The sequence below is a fragment of the Schistocerca gregaria genome, chromosome 11, assembly GCF_023897955.1.
Source record: "Schistocerca gregaria isolate iqSchGreg1 chromosome 11, iqSchGreg1.2, whole genome shotgun sequence".
NCBI lineage: Eukaryota > Metazoa > Arthropoda > Insecta > Orthoptera > Acrididae > Schistocerca > Schistocerca gregaria.
Genome location: NC_064930.1, coordinates 66,464,563 through 66,479,242, shown reverse-complemented (window position 1 = coordinate 66,479,242; position 14,680 = coordinate 66,464,563). Strand labels below are relative to the sequence as shown.

The 14,680-nt window shown below is 40.8% G+C and overlaps 1 protein-coding gene across 1 annotated transcript in view; it reads left to right on the top strand.

Annotated features, from left to right (window-relative positions):
- LOC126295104 (ATPase family AAA domain-containing protein 3) overlaps positions 1-14,680 on the top strand; it is an 87,924-nt gene that overhangs the window by 14,884 nt on the left and 58,360 nt on the right. The window contains exon 3 of the mRNA XM_049987359.1: positions 3,768-4,028. Coding sequence (XP_049843316.1) covers positions 3,768-4,028 — 261 coding nt within the window. The remainder of the gene's footprint in view (positions 1-3,767; positions 4,029-14,680) is intronic.

The following is a 14,680-nucleotide window of genomic DNA, read 5'->3' as shown; positions in this document are numbered from 1 at the left end:
GAGCATTACATCACAATGCTGCAAACTTTGAATTGATGGCTAACAAGGGTCTGAAAGGAGAACGTAAATGTTTTCCTGCAGCATGACAATGCCAAACCAAACACTTCATGTGCCACCACAGCAGAACTTCAGAGATTGAATCTCACCACCGTGAGACTGTGGTTGCAGAAACAGTGTGTCGACTTCTCCCGTGACGGCTTCAGAAAACTTGTTCATCTTTGGCAGAAATGTATCCAATTAGAAAAGTGAATATTGTTAATTAAAGACCACATTCTAAGAATCACATTCTAAGGATTACTTCTGCATTTGGTTTATTAAAATATTCCCATCCAAACCCAATTAACGAAGGTGGAGGCATTACTTTTCATTGAGCTATCTTACATTGAAATCTTTGTTATATCATAAGTGACCTTCATTCATTGTAATCAAGTTGTTGAAAGCAGGTGTTAAAGACAATAACAAAAGTGCAGTAATTCCCATCTAGGTATCATAACATTGAATATTGTCGGTGTGTTAATTGTTGTCATTGTCTTAGTCTGATGACGGGCTTGATGCAGCTCAAGTCTGTTCACTTCTGCATAACTATGCAACCTACATCCACTAGAACATACTTACCGTATTCGTGCCTAGACCTGCCCCTACTATTTTTACCAACCACACTTACTGGCATTACAAAACTGGCAGTTTCTTTGTGCATCAGTTAGCGTCTTATCAACCAAACCCCATCTTTAGTCAAGTTGTGCCATAAATTCTTTCTCTCCACATCCACATTTCAGTGGCTTCTGTTCCCTTCTTTCCTGAATTGTTTATCATCCAAGTTGCAGTTCTTTACAAAGCTACACTTCAGACAGATACATTCAGAAAAGACTTTGTAATGCTGAAATTGGCCTATGATAATGATGTAGGCTGAAGTAATGAATTAAGATTTGTACCAGTGGTGGGATTCGAACCTGAGATGGAGATATACTAGTGTAAACTGTGCAGTGTCGGTAGCCGCAGTGCCAGCATGACACAGCAGATAGTGCAGCTGTCTAGTAAGCACGAGACCCAAATTTGAATCACGAGGCTGGTACAAACTTTAATTTGTCACTTCAGCCTACATCATTATCATAGTAAAAGTGAGACTCGGTATGTCTCGGGAACATCAGCTATATAGGGAGTCCCATTTATCTAGATCACCCTAAATAACTGTTTGTCCAGATGCAAATTACAAATTGTTTCACTCAAATGTTCTTTAGCCGACAGAGGGACATCAATCAGCATGATTGTCGCCATTGTAGCTTTGTTTTTTACATAGATATGAAGAGTGGAATGACTTTTTTTAAATGGCACCCTGTATTTTTTATTCGGTAATTCATTTCCTCTCCTGAATACCTATTCAAAAAACTATCACAGTGTACCATCCACTGAAACACAATGTTATTAATTAAATAACACAACATTGACTTTGAGCCCAGGATCACAAACTCGTCCACTTGCTGCAGTTGTCAGAAAACAAATGAAAATCAAGTAAAAACATAACACAAAATTGACTTTGACTCTCCTGTATAATTGCCCAGTATCCACCTACAGTCACTCTATGATGATACCTTACCATACACTGCAGCATCACTGCCAAATAGCTGCAGCTTGCTGCTCACCCTCTCCGCCAGGTCCTTTACTTGTATAGAATAGAATAGCGGTCAAATGACACTTCCCTGGGTCACTCCTGACAATACCCTTGTTTCTGATGATGAACACTCGTCGAAGACAAGACAAGGGGTTCTGTTAACCTTGTATCTTCATTAACAGTGTGCAGTGGGGTACGTTGTCAAATGCTTTTAGGAAATCTAGGAATGTGGAATCTGTTGCCCTTCATCCACAGTTCACGGTACATCAGGTGAGAAAAGGGCAAGCTGTGTTTCGCATGAGCAATGCTTTCTAAAACCGTGATGATTTGTGGACTTAAGCTTTTTGGTCTATAGGCATTTTATTATATTCGTAGTCAGAATACGTTCTAGAATTCTACAGCAAAGTGATGTTAAGGATATTGGTCTGTAATTTTGCGGGTCCATCTTTTTACCTTTGTTGTACAAAGGAGTTGTGAGAGCCTTTTTCCTGTCGCTTTAGACTTCGCCCCGGACAAGAGATTTGCGATAAATGCAGGCTAAGTAAGGAGCCAATGTTGTAGAGTATTCTTTTTAAAACCGTATTGGCGTTCCATGTGACCTGGCGACTTAGTTGCTTTCAACTCCTTCTGCTGTTTCTCTAAGCCAGGGATGCTTATTACTATGTCATCCATTTGGGACTGTATGTAATGATAAAATATCAGAATGTTTGTACAGCTCTCCAGCATGAATGACTTTTTTAAATGCTGAATTTAATATTTCAGCTTTCACTTTGCAATCTTCAGCTGCCACACCAGACTGGGTAGTGTGTGACTGAATGGAAGCTTTAACTGAGTCATCACGACTTGAATGAAATTAATATGAAGTTTTTTAGTTTTTGCTGCCTGATTCTGATTACTTTTTTTATGCATGTAGCACCAAAGATAGGTACACAGTAGCTGAAATCAATCAAATAAACAGATTAAAAATTCACGACTGATGCTGGCCTTCCTCCTGTCTCACACCTCGTGAACTGTCGAGCAAGTGGGCAGTTCTCAATGCCCGACGAACTGATTCAGATGGACTTCTGGAGAATGTGTCTCTCGTCTCTACCATTTCACCAGTTTGCGTTTTCTGCCAGAACACAGCTGCCTGTCTCCTAGTGACTAGGAACTCATCATACTGAGTGTTTCCAGAATGAGATTTTCACACTGCAGTGGAGTGTGCACTGATATGAAACTTCCTGGCAGATTAAAACTGTGTGCTGGACTGAGACTCGAACTTGGGACCTTTGACTTTCGCGAGCAAGTGCTCTACCACTGAGCTACCCAAGCACGACTCACATCCCATCCTCACAGCTTTACTTCTGCCATTATCTCATCTCCTACCTTCCAAACTTTACAGAAGCTCTCCTGTGAACCTTGCAAAGGTCCCGAGTTCGAGTCTCGGTCCGGCACACAGTTTTAATCTGCCAGGAAGTTTCATATCAGCGCACACTCCGCTGCAGAGTGAAAATCTCATTCTGGAAACATCCCCCAGGCTGTCTCCGCAATATTCTTTCTTTCAGGAGTGCTGGTTTTGCAAGGTTCGCAGGAGAGCTTCTGTAAAGTTTGGAAGGTAGAAGACGAGATAGTGGCAGAAGTAAAGCTGTGAGGACAGGGTGTGAGTCGTAGAGGGTAGTTCAGTGTTAGAGCACTTGCCTGTGAAATGCAAAGGTCCCGAGTTTGAGTCTTGGTCCGGCACACAGTTTTAATCTGCCAGGAAGTTTCATACTGAGTGTTAATCATCGTGTCTGCTGCGTGCTGTGAAATTCAGGTGTGAAGTTTCTTGGAAAGCAATGGGTGATTTCTTTTTCAGATACCACACTATTAATTGGCACTCTCTTGAGGTGTAATCTTTTTTGGCAATGATTTAGCACATGAAAAATAGAAGAAATTATTTAGAAAAAAGTGCATAAAGTTCTCTGTGTTGCTGTATACAGTGCTACAAACGGCATGTATCTATATCTCATAATTTTTTAATTACATTTGGAAATGGTTGAAGATTTCATCACAACACCTTGTAGTTTGCAGTGACATTATCAAAATTGCCATTTGTTTGGGAGGTCAGGTATATTGGTTCGCTCTAGTATCTCCGGATGTTGTCGGTACGTGAATACAGTGAGACGTGCGTGTCCGGCAGGTACGAGGACCAGCTTCAGCAGCAGCAGCAGGTGAACGAGGACAACCTGCGCAAGCAGGAGGCGAGCGTGGAGCGGCAGGAGGCGATGCGGCGCGCCACGCTGGACCGCGAGCTGGAGATGCGCTCGCAGCTGGAGGCGAAGCGCGCCGAGGCGGAGGCGGCCGCCCGCGCCAAGGCGGAGCGCGAGAACCGCGACATCGCCCTCGAGCAGATCCGCCTCAAGGCCGCCGAGAATCGCACCACCGTCCTGGAGTCCATCAAGTGAGTAGAAAAAGTCTGCCCGTGGACCGGGTCATTCAACATTTCTTTACCTTATAATACATTGAAAATCTGTGCAATAAGCATGTGGGATTTCTACATGTGCATGGATACTCTGCAAATCACGTTCAACTGCCTGGCAGAGGGTTAATTGAACCGCCTTCACAGTTCTCTATTATTCCAATCTCGTGTAGCACACAGAAAGAATGTACACATGTATCTTTCCATGTGAGCTGTGATTTGACTTATCGTATTTTGGTGATCATTTCTCCCTATGTAGGTTCATGTCAAAAAAATATTTTCATATTTGGAGGAGAAAGTTGAAGATTGAAATTTTGAGAGAAGATTTCGCTGCAACGAAAAATGCCTTTGTTCTAATGATCTCATTCCGAAATCCTGTATCATTTCAGTGACACGAAACCCTATTTCACGATAATGAAAAATATGCTGCCCTTCTTTGAACTTTTTCGACATCAGTTTTATCTGGTTAAGATCCCACATGGCACAGCAGTATTCTAAAAGTGGACAGACAAGAGTAGTGTAGGCAGCCTCCTTAGTAGATCTTATATTTTCTAAGGGTCCTGCCAATAAAACACATTCTTTGGTTAGCTTTCACCACAACATTTTCTGTGTGCCCCATCCAGTTTAAGTTGCCCGCAATTGTAATTCCTAGGTATGAATTTACAGCCTCAAGATTTGACTGATTTATGGTGTAACCAAAGTTTAACGAATTCGTTTCAGCACACATTTGAATGACCTCACACTTTTCTTTATTTAGGGCCAGTTGGCAACTGGCAATTTTTTCACCATACAAATATCTTTTCTAAATTGCTTTGTAATTTGTTTTGCTCTTCTGATGACTTCACTAGTCAATAAACGACAGCATCACCTGAAAACAACATAAGATGGCTGGTCAGATTGTCTCCCAAATCTTTTATATAGATAATGAACATCATAGGGCATATAACACTACCTTGAGGACTGCCAGAAATCACTTCTTTTTTACTCGCTGACTTTCTGTCAATTACTATGAATTCTGATAGTAAATCATGAATCCAGTCACACAAATGAGACAATATTCCATAAGCATGTGATTTCACTACAAGCCTTCCGGAAATCCAGAATCAATTTGAAATCCAATGTCAGTAGCACTCAACACTTCGTGCGAGTAAAGAGGTGATTGTGTTTCACAAGAACGATGTTTTCTAAATCCGTGTTGAGCATGTACCAATAGATCGTTTCCTTTGAGGTAATTCACAATATTTGAACACAATATATGTTCCAAAACCCTGCTGCATATTGACCGTAATAATATGGACCTGTAATGTAGTGGATTACTCCTACTACCTTTCTTGAATATTAGTGTAATCTGTGCAACTTTCCAGTCTTTGGGTATGGATCATTTGTCCAGCCATGGTTGTACATGATTGTTAAGTATGGAGCTATTTCATCAGCATACTCCGCAAGGAACCTAATTGGTATACAGTCTGGACCAGAATACTTACTTTTATTAAGTTGCGTTACTACTCTGAGGATACCTACTTTAACGTTACTCATGTTGGCAGCTGTTCTTGATTTGAATTCTGGAATATTTACTTCATCTTCTTTGATGAAGGAATTTTGGAGGGCTGTGTTTAGTAACCATGTTTTAGCAGCTCTGTCTTCAATAGTATCTCCATTGCTATCATGCAGAGAAGGCATTGATTGTGTCTTGCCACTAGCATACTTCACATATGACCAGAATCTCTTTGGATTTTCTGCCAGGTTTGGAGACAAAGTTTCATTGTGCAAACTATTATAAGCATCTCTCAGTGAAGTCCGCGCTAAATTTCGAGCTTCTGTAAAAGATCACCAATCTCGGAGATTTTACATCCGTTTAAATTTGGCACGTTTTTTTCGTTGTTTGTGCAACAGTGTTCTGACCCGTTCTGTGTACCAAGAAGGGTCAGATCTGTCATTTGTTAATGTATTTAGTATAAATCTATCTGTTGTTGCCGATACTATTTTTTCGAGTTCAAGCCACATCTGGTCTACACTTACATTCTTAATTTAGAAGGAGTGGAGATTGTCTCTCAGGAAGGCGTCAAGTGAATTTTTACCCGCTTTTTTGCATAGGTATATTTTTCGTTTATTTTTGGAGGATTTGGGGTTCACAATATTTAAGCTTGCTACGACAACCCTGTGTTTAGTAATCCCTGTATCCATTTTGATGCTCGTTATTAGCTCAGGACTATTTGTTGCTAAGAGGTCAAGTATGTTTTCACAACCGTTTACTATTCTCGTGCACTCATGAACTAACTGTTCGAAATAATTTTCAGAGAATACGTTTAGCACAATTTCGGGTGATGTTGTATGTGTACCTCCGAAATTAAACATGTATTTTCACCAACATATTGAGGGTAAATTAAGGTTACCACCAACTATGAGTTGGGTACATGTCTGAAATCAAACTCAATTGTTCTTTGAACCTTTCAGCAATTGTGTCATCCGAATTGAGAGATCGGTAAAAGGATCCAATTATTATATTAAAAACAAAGATTCTAAGACTTACCAAGCGGGGAAGCCCCGGCAGACAGGCACATGAACAAAACACACAAATACACACACAGAATTACGAGCTTTCGCAACTGGCAGTTGCTTCGTCATCATCATTAATTTGGATCCAATTATTATTTTATTCCAGTTGCCAAGAATGACCTCTGCCCATGCTGACTGGAACCATCTACTTCAATTTCACGGCGAGGTGAATTACTTCTAACAGCAGAAACACGGCACTGCCAACTGTGTTTAGCTTATGCTTTCGGAACATCATTAGGCTCTTCCCAAAAATTTCAGCTGAGCTTACCTCCGGCTTTAGCCAGCTTTCAGTGCCTATACAATCTGAGCATCAGTGCTTTCTACTAGCGCTTGGAGCTCTGGTACTTTCCGACAACAATTTACAACTGTTATACCGATGGTTCCTAAATCTACGTTCTTTGTGTGTTCGGACTGCACCTTTTGTGACTGAAGCCCTCCCTTGTTTTCCCGAGGCCCTCTAACATAAAAAACCGCCCAATCCATACCACACAGCCCCTGCCCGTGTAGCTAACTCTTGCGTGTAGTGGACACCTGACCTATTCAGCGGAATCCCAACCACCCTATGGTGCAAGTTGAGGAATCTGCAGCCGTCACGGTCCCAGAACGATCTGAGCCTCTGATTCAGACCCTCCACTCGGCTCTGTACCAGAGGTCCGCAGTCGGTCCTGTCGACTACGCTGCAAATGGTCAGCTCTGCTTTCATCTCGCAAGCAAGACTGGCAGTCTTTACCACTTCTATTAGCTGCTCGAAGCCAGAGAAAATCTCTTCCGATCCAAAGTGACACACATCATTGGTACCGACGTGGGCCACCACCTGCAGGTGGCTGTACCCTGTACTTCTCATGGCGGCTGGAAGGACCCTTGCCATGTCAGGAATGACTCCAGCCAGTATGAAAATGGAGTGCACATTGGATTTTGTAATTTTATTATAATTTTTTTTATTTCAAATAACCCTTTTAGTCTTGATGCCGTTCATGGGTATGCGGCTGGATTTCATCATGCTGACATCACAATGTTTCACTGGTCCTACTTATAATTCAGCCAGATATCTTGCTTCGGTCGTTAGCTCTCATGTAGGGAAATGTGAAAAGGGATAATATATCCAACTCGATCAATTTTATTCAACACTTGAAGCCACTGTGCCTTGGAACATCTGACCTTTTAGTTAGTTTTGATGTTGTTTCACTTTTTGCTCTGGTACCTTTGGAGTAGTCCTTGTTGCCAATTGGCCGGCTATTGGATGATAAGACAGCTCAGCTATGTCACAGTGTATTGACATAAACATATTTTTTATTTAATGATCAATTTTTTGAACAAACTGGCTGTATGGCAATCCTGTCAAGGAAGATTTTGATGACACTGCACTCAGAACAGCTCTTACACCCACATATATTTTTGAAATATGTGGATGATATTTTTATCATTTGGCCACATGGAATGGAAGCTTTTCGTACATCAAACTTGGGATGGGAATGGAAAAAGATGGCAAATCGCCTTTTTTGGTTGTTTTAGTACATAAAACAGAAAATAGGACATTGGGACAAAGCACATAGTGTAAACCTACACATAGGGACCACTATCTCCATGGTACTAGTTGTCATCCACCACATTGACGCATGGGAGTTTTGCGTGCATTGCTCAAGAGAGCCTATGCTATTTTGGATTTTGATAATTTGACACATGAAATGGATTACCTTAAGATCGTTTTCAGGCATAATGGATATACTGATCATCAAATTGTTCATGCTGTTTACTTTGGATCACCATGGTGACCAACAACAGGCCCTTGAAATCAGTAAATCTGTTGCTTTTTACCCATTGCAGGGATTTCAAGAATCCTCAAATAATAATTTTTTAAAAAAAGTGTCCTTTTGCCTTTGGCTAAGACTAGAGCCCTTCTTGGATCTGTTAAAGATGGAATTATGGAAGCAAGAGGTATATAAAATTCCCTGTCATTGCAGAAGTGCTTATTTTGGACAGTTTATTTGCACAGTTCATGACCAGTGTATGGAACATCAACACCATATGTTTGCTGCAGCGTGAAAAATCTATCTTCACTGAACATTGTTTCAGTGAAGGGCATAATATATTATTTAAAGAGACATAAACTATTACTCAGACTTTTCGTTATTGGGGTTGTGTACTTAAGGAAACCATCGAAATAAGGTTATCCAATGAAATTAATAATAGAGATAAAAGTTTTCCCTTAAGAGAGATGTAGCATCCTACAGTATAACCCTGCTTTTACAACACCGGTAGTAACCCTAGGACGCCCAAGCCCTTTTTTCTAACTTGGATGCCCGGGGGGTGGGGGGCGTTCGGCGAGCCCACAGGTATTAAATAAGTTTACTGACGAAAAATTACAACTTTCAAAATAGTCTATGTATTTTAACTAAGGCATCACTTTGTAAATGTTGTTAATTGTTATAAATATTGGATTGAGTGAATAAACAATTGACATATTACAATACAAAATACAGATGTGTTCATATACAATAGACTACTCTGAGTCCTCAACTTCAAGGCAAGAGACACACTTCACAATTTTTTCTGACTGTGTGTTACACACATGTTTATGACACTGTCCACAATACTGTTTTGGTTTACTTAGATTGTTGTACTTCTGCTTCTTTGTTTTAGCTTCTCTTATACAAATATAGCACCAACCTTTCCCTGCAGGAGGCTGACGTGCTTCTGTTGTCACTTCTTTGATTTTCTTGGTACTTCTTTCTTCTACCTGCAATTTCACTAGTTCCATCCCAGCTTGCAGAAGATAAAGTTTCCATTTGTTGTGTTTCTTTTCATTCCATATTGGATGTTGCTGGATGAATATGGTGGTTGCATTGATAGCACAAATGTCAATGAGAAAGTAAAATACAGATAGAAGCCATCTCTTTGTTCCCCTCTTGTAGGTGAACATACGTGCCATTTGATCAATGGTATCAATTCCATCTTTAGTGAAATTATAATATGCATTTATCTCGGTTTTATTCTTCTCTCCTCCAACAGTGCCTTTATCATGGTGCATTGTTGACAACATCAGAAAGTTTTTACTTGGTTTCGTTTTTGCTGTGTAGGACACCAAAGTTACTGGAGGTCTACCTATTGATGGGTCTGTGAACAAGAACATTGGTGAATATAGCTATCGATTTGACATGTTCTTCATTATGTCTGGAATATGCTTCCTATTTGACTGGAGAGTTCCTACTGTAGTAACTTTGTAGTCTTGATATAACTCTTCCGCCAAATTCACCGATGAGTAGTATTGGTTTGTAGTAATATTTCGACCAGTATTTTTCACAGATGCCACCAGACGTTTGACGACAGCTGCTGAACCCCATTCTTCTTTCGACAAATGCTGAACATTACCTGCATAGTGTTCCATATTCAAGACGTATCTGCCAACTGCATCAGACAATATGCGTATAAGGATGCCATACTTACCCGGTTTATCCTTCATAAATACTTTGAAGGGGCAGTGCCCTCTAAACAAGCTGAGCATCTCATCAACGGTGAGGTGGACCCCTGGTTTATACAGTAGTGGAAACCTATCATTCACTTTGTTGAAAACATCAGGGATTGCTGTGATCTTGTCTGCTTCCCTTCTTAGCTGGTGGGTACTTTTGTCATCAAACCTTATGACTGCAATAAGTTTCTTGAAACATTCTTTTGCCATAATACCGTTGTAAACTGGTCGACCCATTAGGTCTGACCAAAGATCGTGTACACTGACAGAATTGTCCTTATTTGCCTCTATAAGTATCAGGATTCCTATAAAGGCATACAGTTCTTTCTTATTATTCAAAGTAACATTTTGCCTAACTGCCTCTTCATTTGAATGTTTTGCAATAACATCATGGTGTCAAGCTCTCTTACTATACAAGCAACAGACCTTCTAGGAATTCTAGGCTGTGTGGTTACGTACCTTCTTCCAGACTTGGCCACAATAACGTCCTGATGGTCACTGCGTGAAGCTGCACTATCTTCATCTTCTCTAACAACCACATCACTTTCCTGATCTGAATCGTACTCCATAACACCATCCTCATATTCACTTTCACTCCTTGAGTCAGAATCTTCATCTAAAATTTCATTCAGGACTCTTTCTAAAGATGAGTCACGTATTCCTTTAGTCATTTCTAAGTCTTGGTGTGAACAGTAGGGAACTGCACTAACTCACTGCAAGTTTACAAGATAAATAACAGCTGACTGACATCAACTATCACTTCCTCTGAAAAAATAGCCAACAAACAATAACTCAAAGGGAATATGTAATATGAAAGTTACTTCGGCAAAAGCAGGGGACATAAAAAAAATTGTGGGTTCAATGAACCCCTCCCTCCCCCTTAGGCGACCTAAGGTTAACATTTTCCTGCTATTTATGATATTTTTTATCGCTCCCATCAAATTTCCTATGTCCATAATGTTAATTCACACCCAGTTTTGCATCAACACATGTAGAATTTTTCCGCAGTTTACACTTTATGAAAAAATGTATGTGGAGAAAAAATGGGTTACATTTCTTCCTTCACTTTGTCTATTTTGTGGACCTCAGGTTTTGATGTTAAGATTATTGTTAATCTCATTCCTGCTCCTTCTCATTACCTTAGTCTCCCTTTGGTTTACCCTCAATTCATATTCTGTACTCAGATTGTTAATTCCATTCAACACTTCCTGTAATTCATCTTCAATTTCATTGAGGATAGGAATGTCATCTGTGAATCTCATTATTGATCCTTTTACCCTGCATTTTAATCCCACTAGCCGACGCCCCTGTCTTACAACCTTTTTAATGTGAGCACGTCATTCATGGTCGTTCATTCTTAATACTCCCTCTTGGTTTCTGTACGTATTTTATACCATAGATCTTTCCTTGTAACTTATTCTTATTTTTTCTCATAATTTTTAACTTTTTGCACCATTTTGCATTTTTGAATGCTTTTTCAAGATTGTTAAATTCTATGAATGTATCTTGGATTTTTCTTCAATTTTGCTTTCATTATCAATCACATCAGAACTGCCTCTCTGCTCCCCTTACATTTCCAAAAGGCAAATTTATCATTACCTAATATATCCTGAATAAGTGATTTATTTCAGAACACACATTCCATCATATTTCGATTCAATATGGTTGTGGATGAATATCAGATAACTACACTGGCCATATCACTGACTTTTGATTATTATACTCCACAGTCAGTCTGTATTTTGTAAACATGCTGATACATAAACAAATATATAATTAAAAGTCACATAACTTTATGGTTTCATCTAGATGGTAATAAAGTAGTGTGGCAGAATGCCGATGGCTATCGGTTATCTCTGCGTGTTCTTATCTTACTGAACTGAAATAGATGAATTTGGTTTCCCACATACAGCTAATAATGGATGGTGTTTTCTGAAATCACTCATGTATGTTGCATAAACAGTCAATACAAACATAGAGGAACCTCTGTGCCTTTGTGACACCATTGCAAACAATGATGGAGACATTAAAAGTGCACATTCTGTCTGTCAAATAAGTCTCCTTGTGAAAAGTCTTTCATGGCACCAACCACATACACATTTATGTTTTCATAACAATTGGATTGTAACTTCGTAATTGGGTAAAGTTCATCACAATTATATATAAGGGGCATTCAAAAAGAAACTAGCCAGAGGCATAATTACAGAAACCAGTACTTCTTAATGTTAGAAGTATTGACCCTGACTGTTGAGACACTTGTTGCACTTTGACACATCGCAGTGAATGGCTATCTCATAAAAGTCCCAGGGCTGTGACGTTAACCAGTTCAGCACATACAGCTGGACATCATCGTTTGAAGTGAGTTATTTGCCCCTCAGAGCCTTTTTAAGGGGACCAAAAATGGCGTAATCACAGGGAGAGAGGTCTGGACTGTATGGCGGGTGGCCGAGAACCTCCCAATTGAATTTTTGCAGGAGTGCGCGACTGTGTTGGCCGTATGAGGCTTTGCATTGTCGTGGAGCAGAATGACCCCTCAGGCGAGATTGCCTGGTCGTTTTGATTTGATCACTTGTCAAAGAGTGGTCAAGGTTTGCGAGTAATGCTGGGCATTCACTGTTGTCCCCTGCTGCAGGAAGTGAATCAGAAGGGGGCCATCTCGGTCAAAGAAGTAAGTCAGCATGACCTTTCCTGCACTCGTGTGGATGGGCTTGGCTTTATTTGGTGGTTGTGACCCTAGATGCTTCCACTGGAGACTTTGTCGTTTTGATTCTGGTTCGAAGTGATGACACGGTTACTCATCTCCAGCGACCACTCGTGCCAGGGACGCATTCCCTTCCCGAGCATAGCGCTGCAGAGGAAGCAAGAAAGTGGGCCATTCGACATGCTTCCTGGTGTGGTTGAAGACTGTGGGGCACCCATTGGGCACACACTTTGCACAGGTGCACTCGTTCCTTCACGATGGTGTGAACACTTCCGACGCTAATGCTTTCACCGTCACTCAGCGGTCCTGGGTAATGAGTGCATCCACCAGTTGGACGATGTCATCGGTGATGCAGTGTGGTGTTCCAGACCGTGCATCGTCGGCTAACGACACCCGTCCTTCCCTGAAGTGCTTGTGCCATGCCTTGATCCTTGCAAGGGACATGTACACAAGACACTTGTGATATTCGTCGATGAATGTCCGTTCCTCCTACTCCTTCCGCTGTCAGAAAACGAACACCACCTCTTTGCTCTTCTGCTGACGTCTTCCGTGTCACTGTTTGCAGTGCGATTGACAATGTTGGACGATTGGTGCGTGCTGCTGCTAGCTCTGTATAGTTACGTGATGTGTACGTGTGCCCTCTAGCAATGGCCTGTGAACTGCCACACTCTGGTCAGGACCACACCTCGTTACACAAGCCACGATATTGTACTCCGGTCACCGGTTTGTGCATTCCTGTTCCGGCTTGTTTCTTTTTGAACGCCTCTTATACTTTACGTACATCGTCAGTTCAAAAAGTTTCAAGGCCGCTTTTATTTCTGGTGCATAAGCAACTCAATGCAGTAATTATTGAAGCAGCTTCAGTTAACAACTGCAAACAATATATGTGCATTTGAGCAGCCAGATCTGAACAGACAGTTTTAAGCAGTTGATGTGCAGCCATAATGCGCCAATGTTACAAATTGCATTGCGGCAATAAGCTTGTCTCTAAATTTGTATTGAAGACATTCTCCAAAATTAAAATGTACTATTGTATTGGCGCTGAATAGGTTGCTTCAAAGATAGTCATACAGGCGGTGAAAAATAAGTTTACTACTCAAATTGCTCACTTGACACGTTTTGGACTTGTTTCCATCATCAGATATCCAAGTGCACAGAGGGTCACAGGGTACAAGTGTTAGTAGATGCATATTTAATATAAGCTGAGAGGCACTGTTTTTTGAACTTAGGCAACTGGTGGTTCACTTGGTGTCGTGTCTGGACTATAGGGTGGGTGGGTAATGCTGTTCAGTACAGACTTTTGCAGGAGAGTAGTGGTTTGTGGGCAAGAGTTGTTACGGAGAATGCTTATGCCTTTGCAAGACATTCCTTTTTACCAGCTCCTAACTGCCCATTGTCAGATTTTTCTGTGTTTCACAGCATTTACCGCGATCATCGAGTTGACATCGAATGACCTAGTAGATAGTGTCGGAAGTTCCATGCGGCTTTTCGCGGATGATGCTGTAGTATACAGAGAAGTTGCAGCATTAGAAAATTGTAGCGAAATGCAGGAAGTTCTGCAGCGGATAGGCACTTGGTGCAGGGAGTGGCAACTGACCCGTAACGTAGACAAATGTAATGTATTGCGAATATATAGAAAGAAGGATCCTTTATTGTACGATTATATGATAGTGGAACAAACACTGGTAGCAGTTACTTCTGTAAAATAGCTGGGAGTATGCGTGCAGAACGATTTGAAGTGGAATGATCATATAAAATTAATTGTTGGTAAGGCGGGTACCAGTTTGAGATTCATTGGGAGAGTCCTTAGAAAATGTAGTCCATCAACAAAGGAGGTGGCTTACAAAACACTCGTTCAACCTATACTTTAGTATTGCTCATCAGTGTGGGATCCATAGCAGATCGGGTTGA